The 10,394-nt window shown below is 47.6% G+C and overlaps 1 protein-coding gene across 1 annotated transcript in view; it reads left to right on the top strand.

The window, feature by feature from the left end:
- Nucleotides 1-10,139, top strand: part of KIAA1328 (KIAA1328 ortholog) — a 178,122-nt gene extending 167,983 nt beyond the window's left edge. Inside the window, exon 11 of the mRNA XM_087927555.1 lies at nt 9,782-10,139. Coding sequence (XP_087783681.1) covers nt 9,782-9,980 — 199 coding nt within the window. The 3' untranslated portion in view covers nt 9,981-10,139. The remainder of the gene's footprint in view (nt 1-9,781) is intronic.
- The last annotated feature ends 255 nt before the right edge of the window (nt 10,140-10,394 follow it).

The following is a 10,394-nucleotide window of genomic DNA, read 5'->3' as shown; positions in this document are numbered from 1 at the left end:
GGCATTCAGAGGAAGACCCAGGGCCACCCCTTCTTCATCCTAGGGAACGCAGGGAGGAACGGAGAAGGGAGCAACATGGCTTACGGGAGAGAAAAGGGTCCTGATCTCTTCCATGAGTTGCAGCTGGGAGAACAGGATACAAGTGGGGTGTTTGCACACAACACCTTGCTGGAAGCAAAGCGGGCATTATCTTTTGTCGAGGCTTATCTGGGTTTTGGCGTCGCCCCAACTGTGTGTGCTTCGTTATCTGTTGGAAGCCTGCAATTTATTATCCTGGCTTGTCGTGCATGGTTTGTGTCGTTGTTTTTATTTCTACTTTACTGTCCTTTGGGTTTGGACTGCTTTTCTTCCCTTTGTAGACCGTTTTTGGAAGAGTTTCATCCTCACCCAAGGATAACTGGACACTGGGGGCCAAGTTGGAGGCATTAAAGGGACTTTACCTATTTTGGTGACTTGGTTATTTTTTGCGCCATGCCCTGGGTCACCACGTTGTCTCATGACCCAGCTAGGTAGCGTCATCAGTGCTGGAAGGGTGAGGGGTTTGTGTAGAGGAAGAATAAAGGAAGAAGAGAAGAATGAGAATGATTGTGGGGTCCTTGATGCTCTCTGACCGTAGTTGATTCACGGAATTGGAAAGGGAGTCGGATCCCTAGTCCAACCCCCGCCTACCCAAGTACAAAAAAAAAACACTACACTACCACACTACAAAAAAAGGAAGTTGAGACTTTGGGGGGGAAAAAATGTGCAGAGAAGAGCAACTAAGATGATCAAAGGCCTGGAGACTAAAACATATGAAGAACGGCAGTAGGATTTGGGTTTGGCTAGTCCAAGGAAAAGAAGAATCAGGGGAGACACGATAGCAATAGTTCAGTATTTGAGGGGCTGCCACTAAGAAGAGGGGCTCACATTCTTTTCCAAAGCCCCAGAGGGCAGGACAAGAAACAATGGATGGAAATTCAGGAGAGAAGCAACCTGGAATTGAGGAGAAACATCCTAACAGTGAGGACAATTCACCAGTGGAACTGCTTGCCACCAGAAGTTGTGGGTGCTTCATCACTGGCGGTTTTTAAGAAGATAAGTGGACAGTCACTTGATTCAAATGGCATAGGTTCTGCTGCTGGAGCAGGGGGCTGGACTAGAAGACCTCTAAGGCCCCTTCCAAGCTCTATTCTATTCTAAACATGCTATTCAATTATTCAGCAGCCCATCTCAATCTTTCGGCTTCTGGAGTTCCCGAACTGGCTTAGCTTAACAAATCGCATTTGGCCTAGAGTTTTTAAATCTCCGCTTGGCTTCCCTCCCGGTCCGAAAACGTCGGGTCATACGCCGGGTTTTTTTCTCTCATTGATGTATGTTTCTGTCCGGATGGCTTGGAAGATTAACGAGCGGGAGGTAGATAAATAGAAAAGAGCGCAGGAGGGTTGGGGTGGCCCGAGTGTTTCTTCCCATCTGAATAATCCAAAGCCAAAGGCGGCCTGAATGATTGATGCCAAAGCGCGCTCGGTAACGCAACCCAGTTAAACTGGAAATGGATGCCCGTCCAGCAGGGCCCAGAGACCTCCAAAGTGCACGTTAATCAGGAGAAAAGAGAGCTTACCGTGTGACTTCAGTCCTGGAGGATTTACAAATCAAGCTTGTTTGGGGAACGCAGAGGGGGTTGCGGGGAGGTAGAAATGCATCCCGTAGATTTGGCTTGGACGTTTTCCTCTCGACGTGCTTCTCCGCCGCTACTTTCCAAGCGCCGTTTGAGTTAAAAGAACGGCCGAGTGAGTTGTGTCTCCCCAAGGAAGGCCCTGTTATTTCTGCGCAGGACGTAACCTGAAGCCAGGTTGGCCGAAGGCTGTAAGACAAGGAATGAGCCAGAATAACTTGAGTTGGAAAGGGACCTTGGAGATCTTCTAGTCTAACCCCCTACTCGAGCAGGAGACCATAACACCATTCCAGATTAAATGGTTGTCCAGTCTCTTCTTAAAAGCCTCCAGTGATGGAATATCAATAATTGCTGAAGGCAATTTCTGTTCCACTGATTAACAGAATAAGAGAGTTGGAAGGGCCCTTTTTCAGGTGCCTTTGTAACTTTGGTCTTCAATGAATGATTACAAGTCAAGGATTACCTGTATGTTGGAGAGTCCTTCTTCTTCTTCTTCTCCTTCACCTCTTCCTCGTTTTCCTTCTTCTTCTTCTTCTTCTCCTTCACCTCTTCCTCGTTTTCCTTCTTCTTCTTCTTCTTCTTCTTCTTCTTCTTCTTCTTCTTCTTCTTCTTCTTCTTCTTCTTCTTCTTCTTCTTCTTCTTCTTCTTCTTCTTCTTCTTCTTCTTCTTCTTCTTCTTCTTCTTCTCCTCCTCCTCCTTCTCCTCCTCCTCTTCCTCGTTGTTCCTCCTCCTCCTCCTCCTCCTCCTCCTCCTCCTCCTCCTCCTCCTCCTCCTCCTTCTTCTCCTTCTTCTTCCTCCTCCTCTTTGTCTTCATCTTCCATATCTGTCACTGTTCCTTGGCCATCCTATTTTTATCAATAGCCGCACAAAAAAGTAGTGCTGAGTTTTGTTCAAACCAGTCCCCTTAGATTTTGAAGCCACAATGTTCTTCTTCAGCCTGGACCTTCGTTTGCCTTCAATCTTTCCCTGGAGGATTAAGTGAAGGATGCCGTATTTTTCCAGGTGTCGCGTCCCATGTCCTAAATATTCTAACTTCTGTTTTTTTTTTTTTTATGGCTTTGATTATTTCCCTTGGCTTTCCCAGGTGGCTTATCACCTCCTCATTTCTGATTTTGTCAAGCCAACTTACGCATAACAACCGTCCGTAAATCCACATATCAGATGCTTCAAGTGGCTTTCTGTCGGAGACCAACTCTCCGCTCCATAGAGATGCCTCTTGGGGGTTCAGTAAATGGGTCGGACGAAGGAGAAGAGGAGGTTTGGTCCTGCATAGTAGAAGACAGAGACTGCTAGGAGCTCTCCACAGTTGGCATGGAGAACATCATGAATAACAGAGTTGGAAGGGACCTCGGAGGTCTTCTAGTCCAACCCCCTATTCAAGCAGGAGACCTGATATCATTGCAGACCAATGGATGTCCAGTCTCTTCTTAAAAGCCTCCCGTGATGAAGAACCCACAGCTTCTGGTGGCAAGCTGTTCCACTGGTTAATTGTCCTCCCTGTTAGGAAGTTTCTCCTTAATTCCAGGTCGCTTCTGTTCCTGATTAGTTTCCATCCATGGGGATGCTGGCAGATAGCAAACCCTGATTTGTAGCTAATAACTTGAGACTCACCCATGCTTGGGTCTTTGCCAAAGGTCAGGAAGAACCAGTTGCAGAGCAGACTCTGGATTTGAACCCAGGCCTCCTGGGTTCAAATTCTATACACCAGAATTTAAATCCTGGATTTGCTTCCTCACAGGATAATCTATACACTTGCTATCTTTCTTGGCTCTGTAGTACACTGTCCCATTCAAACAAACTTGGCACCGTTCTGAGTTGAATATTTTCTGCTGCTTATTTGAATTAATGCAGTCTTTCAGGAGGGGATAGTGCAGTCGAAACTTTGGGTGCTCACTGACCTTGGGTTGGTTTCTTGCAGACGTTTCATGACCCAACTAGGTAACATCATCAATGCAAGAAGAGGGGAGAGGAGGACTATGGGGTCTTTGGTGCTGTCTGAGCTTGGTTGTTTTCTTGGAGACGTTTCATGACCCAACTAGGTAACAGCATCAGTGCTAGAAGGGAGGGAGGTTTGCAGAGAAGAGGGGGAGGAGTGGGAGGAGGACTGAAGGATCCTTAATGCTATCTGAGTTTTATTGTTTTCTTGCAAACGTTTCACCATCCAACTAGGTAACATCAGTGCTAGAAGGGAGTGGGGTTTGCCCTCTGCTGATATACAAGCGTTAGTAGGAAATGTTCTTAGTGGTTCCTTGATGGGGCTGCAGTTTACTATTAGCTTGCTTGTTTGAGTTGGTTGGACATCATTTACTTTTTGGGTTGTTGATTGAGTACAGTTAATCTCTGCTCTCTGGGTGTTGTGTGCTGGCCAGGAAGGGTTTGGCTCTTGTTGTTCCCTTTTCTTTTAGCTTTTTGATTGTCTCTTTTGAATGGTATGTAAACGTTGTTTATCTCTATGTGCCCGTTGATGGCTGGCTTGTCAGAGGGCCAGGCTTCCTGTGTTTTGAAGCTCTGCCTGGTTTTTTTTTATATGTGCCATCTGTCTTGGTTGGTGAGGCTGTGTGTCTGTCCATCCCTGTGACTGCAGATCATATTGGAGGCAGCGTCAATCTTCTCAGCAGCTGGCAGATTTTATTTCAAGCCTTTCAATCCAACGTTGTGAAATTTAAACATTTAAATGTTGGGAAAGTGTGCAAGCCCGTAAGAGGACAAATTTGACCATTATGTCTAGCCTGTCAGAAGTTAACTACAACCACACCATAATTGATAGAATCCTAGGGGTGGGAAGGGACCTTGGAGGTCTTCTAGTCCAGCCCTTTGCCATCCAACCTTTTGTGAGGTCCTCTTCTTTTTATAATACAGCGGTCCTCAAGGAAGTGTCATTGCTATCCTATCAGAGTTAGTTCCTCTACACCTGCCTTAAAACAGTAACTGTGAGAGGGACTTAGTGGGCCTAACTTAATTATGAGCCAGCCATGTCCAAAAAATCCAATACAGCCCTTGGTTGTATAAACAGAAGCATAGAATCAAAATCACGCGACGTATTAATAATGCTTTATAAAGCCTTAGTAGCAGTGGTGGGGTTCAAATTCTTTTTACTACCGGTTCTGTGGGCGTGGCTTGGTGGGTTGTGGCTTGGCTTGGTGGGCGTGGCTTGGTGGGCGTGGCAGGGGAAGGTTACTGCAAAATCCCCATTCCCTCCCCACCCTCCTCACCTGTGTCAGGTTTCCAAGTGATAAAATCCATTTAAAATGAAAAAGAGCAAACTCCATTCTTCCAAAACAAATTTCTTTTATTTAGGAAAGCATCAAATTGGTGCACCAAAGTCTGTTGTCATTCCGGATCTGACACAACCCGGAATTACCCCCAATATTAAAAGATAGAAACAGCCCCCAAAAGTCACATTCTCCAATAGAAGTAAATCAAGGTTTGCCTGATGTCATCAATCTCCACCTCCAGGTATCAGCAGGGTCAGCTTTCGTTCCCACGGGAAGAAGAACCGCCTAGCCTAAACAACCCTCTCTATCTCCACTCCTCCCACCTTAAGAATGTGGCAAACCCGAAACCCTTTCCCCCATAACCAGCAAAAAAAGGAATATATAATAAGGCTAAATAAAATGGCTACGCAGATGTCAAGTTAGGGCTTGACAACCTGCTTTCCAGCTCCATTCTCCTGGGCAGGGCGACCAAAGGAGACCCAGACAATCAGCTGGGACTCAGTGGGAGGCAGAGAAGAGATGGGGGCCAGTCAGAGGTGGGATTGGCCGGTTCTCCAGACCACTCAAAATTTCCGCTATCAGTTCTCCAGAACTGGTCAGAACCTGCTGAAGACCACCTCTGCTTAGTAGGGCCACACCCGGACTACTACATCCAGTTTTGGTCACCAGATTATATAAAAAAAAGATGTTGAGACTTTGGAAAAAGTGTAAAGTAAAGAGCAACTAGGATGCAAAACTTCTAATTTGGAGGAAGGTCTACTCCATCTTGCTTTTTAACCCCAAAGGTGGTCTTTTTTTTTCTGACCACCATACTTGGTTTCTGCTGTTCTCCAAGGAGATCCCAAACTCCGATCAGGAGACCAGACACGGTTACCGACAGCACAAATATCACTTTGCAAATCCCTCTCTTTGGGTGCAAAAAATAAAGCTTCGTGCTTCCAGCAGAGCAAACGGACAGTTTTCCCTTTAAATGTTTGGAATAAAGGTGGAGTCGGGGGAAACTGACTTTTGGTGCCATCAAAAGAGCGCTCTGTCTCTGGCTGGAGGCAAAACCTCCTGACAAGCCACGATTAGCCACTAAATAATAGCCCAAAGGAGCCTTCCCCACTATCTGATCAAACTAGCCTTGCTTTCTGGCACAGAGAGGTGCCTCGGTGTCAAAGAAACCGATTTCCAATGCCGGCTCTTTTAACTAATCTTTCCCGTATTTGCTGCTCCTGTTATCTGTCCAAATCTTTTAATTTTCCCCGATAGCCGCAATGCTGTAAAACTTAGATAAAACTTAGCGGAGGATGTTTTTTTAGGCGGATTTGTTCCCCCACATGCAGACATGGCTGGATTTTTTTTTAAACTGGAGGTGTTTTCTTCTTCTTCTTCTTCTTCTCCTTCTTCTTCTTCTTCTTCTTCTTCTTCTTCTTCTTCTTCTTCTTCTTCTTCTTCTTCTTCTTCTTCTTCTTCTTCTTCTTCTTCTTCTTCTTCTTCTTCTTCTTCTTCTTCTTCTTCTTCTTCTTCTTCTTCTTCTTCTTCTTCTTCTTCTTCTTCTCCTCCTCCTCCTCCTCCTCCTCCTCCTCCTTCTCCTTCTCCTTCTCCTCCTTCCTCTTTTCTTTTTCTTCCTCCTCCCTCCCCTTCTTCTTCTTCCTCCTCCTCCTCCTCCTCCCCTCCTCCCTCCTCCCCCCTCCTCCTCCTCCTTCTTCCTCTTTTCTTTTTCCTCCTCCTCCTCCTCCTTCTTCCTCTTTCTTTTCCTCCTCCTCCTCCTCCTCCTCCTCCTCCTCCTCCTCCTCCTCCTCCTCCTCCTCCTCCTCCTCCTCCTCCTCCTCCTCCTCCTCCTCCTCCTCCTCCTTTCTACACCACATCTAGGCTTATTGGAAGCACACCCCCACAGGACTACCAAGATGGGAAATTGAAGGAAATTGGAAGTGGACCACAGAGTATGTTTGCCAGTTCAGAAAGCCAAGTAGCAATAGAATAACCTTAGAATTGGAAGGGACCTTGGAGGTCTTCTAGTCCAACCCCCCTGCTCAGGCAGGAAACCCTAATACCATTTCAGACAAGTGGCTGTCCAGTCACTTCTTAAAGGCCTCCAATGATGGAGCAGCCCCAACTTCTGGAGGCAGGTTGTTCCACTGGTTAACTTTTTTCACTGTCAGGAAATTTCTCCTCTAAGTTCTAGGTTAAGAACAGCTTGCCTCCAGAAATCATGAGTGCTCCTTCGCTGGAGGTCTTAAAGAAAGGTTCTCCTGCTTGAGCAGGGGGCTGGACTAGAAGATCTCCAAGGTCCCTTCCAGCTCTGTTCTATTCTATTTTATTCCATTCCATTCCAAGTTGCTTCTCTCCTTGATTAGTTTCCATTTCTTGCTTCCTGTCCTCCTTTCAGGTGCTTTAGAGCCGAGGTCGCCAACTTTTTTGGACCTCAGGGAGCCCCAGACTCATCATTTTAAAATCCCGCAGACCAGAGACCCTGCGAAAATCCCCCCAAAAGTCTGCAAGGAAAATTCCCTACCCCGTTTTCCTACCAGTCAATCATTCTTTATTTGGGATGGCAGGATACCGTCTCCAGCTCTGTTCTCTGGAGGGGGTGAGACTTTTGGCTTCGTGCAAGGAAAGCAGCAGAAGCCGCAGAAGTCTTTCTTTCTCTCTCCCAAACTCCGCCAATAATGAGTCTTTCTGAGACTTGTCACGCCGGAGCAGCCTCTTGGAGCAGGAGGCCTTGCAGGGTCCCAAAGACTCATTCTGGCGGAGTTTGGGGGGGCGTGGAGAAAGACTTTGGCTGCTTTGTGGCAGCCCCTGAGATATTGGGACATTGCTATCATGTCTCCCCTAGTCCTTCTTTTCGTAAGACTAGACATATCCAGTTGGCGCAGTCTTTCTTCATATCTTTTAGCATCCAGTCCCCTAATCCTCTTGGTTTGCTCTTCTCTGCACTCTTTCTGGAGTCTCAACATCCTTTTTTTTTACACTTTGGTGACCAAAACTGGATGCGGTATCCCAAGTGCACTCTTACCCCAAGGCATTCTAAGCATTTACTCACCGTATTTGTGACAGCGTGTTTCTTCCTAGCCCATCTGGAGGTCATGCTTAATGATTAATGGGTGGTTTTTGTTTGGGGGGGTCTGGGTGAGATTTACTTGCATCTTTGGGGGAAAAAACCCAGCAAATCTCTCAGGACTCCATTTGAGACCATCAAGGTTCTACAGTTTAGGCCTAAATAGTTCTCAAAAGGATTCAAAGGAGCTCATGATGGTTCCATGGGGGGCAATTTAATATTTGGGAAATTCTTTAAGAGGGTGCCAAACAGTTAGTGAAAAATGACATGCATAAGAAGGTGCTTTTTTCAATAGGCCCTTGGACTTCCTTGCCACAGTTCTTACACGAATCACTGCAGGTGTTCAGTTAGCGACATGGTGGTTAAATGAATCCAGCTATTGTGGCCCTCCAGCAGCCAGTGGAGCTGTTGGCAGACTGAGACAGTGAGGAGGTTGGGGAGGAACCTGGGCCAGTCCTGGAGTCTGGGGAAGGCTCTGATAAGGGCTGTGTGGAGCAGAGATGGGGCCAGGGCCGTCTGACAGTTATCAGCTGCCTTTGGAGTCGGAGATCAGTGGGGAAGAAGAACAGCTGGAGCCTGTTCCTGAGGTGCGCATGCACAGAGCTGCCAGGAGAAGGGAACAGTTAAGGAACAAGGGTCAACTAGGGAGTAAAGACTCAGGTGGACGGTGAATGGCCTCTCCCATAGGGAATAAAGAGGAGCGAAAGGGGATTGGGGTTTGCAGGAGACAATTAGTTCAATTCCTTAGGGTGAAAATCTGTTCCTGACTACTTGCCAAGTAATTGCTGCTACAGTGTGGCGTTTGGAAGATAACAGCCTGGCAACTCTCAAAGCTTGATAAAGGTCTGTCGTTTTGAAATCTCATGAAAGACTGTTTGCCAGGACTTTGCTGGAGAGGAATGTAGTTTAACCCAAATAAAAAGAGTTTTTTACCAAGACGAGGAATCGGCTTTGTAAGACCCTGGGAAGCTTAGATCAGAACACCGGCTTCCCTTTGCTTGTCGAAAGGTCGCAAAGGGGGAAATCACACGATCCCAGGGATGGCGCAACCATCATAAATACGAGTCGGTTGCCAAGCTGGGAGAACAGAGTTGGAAGGGACCTTGGAGGTCTTCTAGTCGAACCCCTGGCTCAAGCAAGAGACCTGAGAGAGAATAACCAAGTTGGAAGGGGTGGGATTCAGCCGGTGTTACTCCTGGTTTGGTGATTACGTTTTGCTGCGCATGCGTGTAAAAAAAACCTTTAGCTGTGCCACCCAGACAGCTAAAAAGCACTGCTCGTGGGTGCGCAGCGTTTGAAAAAAAAAACACCCACATTTTTCCTGCTTTTTCAACCTTAGCTGTGCTGCACAAAGCATCTGAGGTTGAAAAAAAGCAGGAAATAAAGGTCAGATAAGAACCCGGGCAGGCAGGTGGGCCAAAACAGCAGCAGACATAGAACCGGGTTCTGTGTCTGCTGCTCTTCAGAGCTACCGGCTCTATCGAACCGGGCAGAACCGGTAGCATCCGGTTCCCTGCTTGGAGGCCTTCTAGTCTAACCCTGGCTCAGGCAGGGGACCCTGGACAGAATGACAAGAATTGGAAGGGACCTTGGAGGTCTTCTAGTCCAGCCCCCTTACTCAAGCAGAAGCCCCTCTCCCATTTCAGACAATCTTACCGTCCGGTCTCTTTATAAAAAAATACTCCCAGCGGTGGAGCACCCGCCACTTCGGGTGGCCAGCTGTCCCGCTGGCTACTTGTTCTCAACTCCAGGAAAAAAAAAACTGTGATAACCTTTCCGTCTTGTCCTCCTCCTCCTCCTCCTCCTCCTCCTCCTCCTCCTCCTCCTCCTCCTCCTCCTCCTCCTCCTCCTCCTCCTCCTCCTCTTCTCCAGGTACGAGCCTTCTCTCCTGGACCTGGTGGCGGCCATGAGCCCGAGGCAGGAAGATCACCGCGGCTTCCCCAGAGGGATCCAGCCCCCGAGTAGGACCTGCAGGAAACCCCACGGCGGGTGGAGATCCCCCCGAGGCCAGAGCAACGGGCTGGCGGATTTGGAAGAGAACCGGATTTTGGAGGACATCTTTTTCATTTGAGGGTCTCGGGGGGGCCGGGGGGCCGGGGAAGGGGAGGGGGCTCTTCCCCCAGGACTTACTACTACTTTAAAAAAAAAAAAAAAAAAATTCCTTCCTCTTTTCTCGTCGGGGTGTGTCGAGCGTGTTCAGGATCCTGGCTTTTAAATTATTTGTCTTGACCGACGATTGTCTCCTTTCTCTCTCCCTCTCTCTCTCTCTCTCTCTCCCCCTCCCTCTCCCTTAGAAGAACCGAAGGACTGTAGCTCCCTTTCCCCCCAATAATCATGATAGAGACGAACTGCATGGAGTGTCAGTGGAAACTTTTCTGGTGGGGCGGGGGGGTGTCTCTTCCGGGATTTCACGGCTGAAGGGGCCGGAAAAGTCACGTCGTTGTGCAAAAGGATGGGTGTCCCCTTTATTGAGTTTGGGATTATA

This window comes from Pseudonaja textilis, chromosome 2, assembly GCF_049901715.1.
Source record: "Pseudonaja textilis isolate UNSWEBS1 chromosome 2, rPseTex1.2, whole genome shotgun sequence".
In the NCBI taxonomy this organism is placed as follows: domain Eukaryota; kingdom Metazoa; phylum Chordata; class Lepidosauria; order Squamata; family Elapidae; genus Pseudonaja; species Pseudonaja textilis.
The sequence above is the reverse complement of the archived record's forward strand: the minus strand, read 5'-3'. Positions and strand labels throughout refer to the sequence as shown.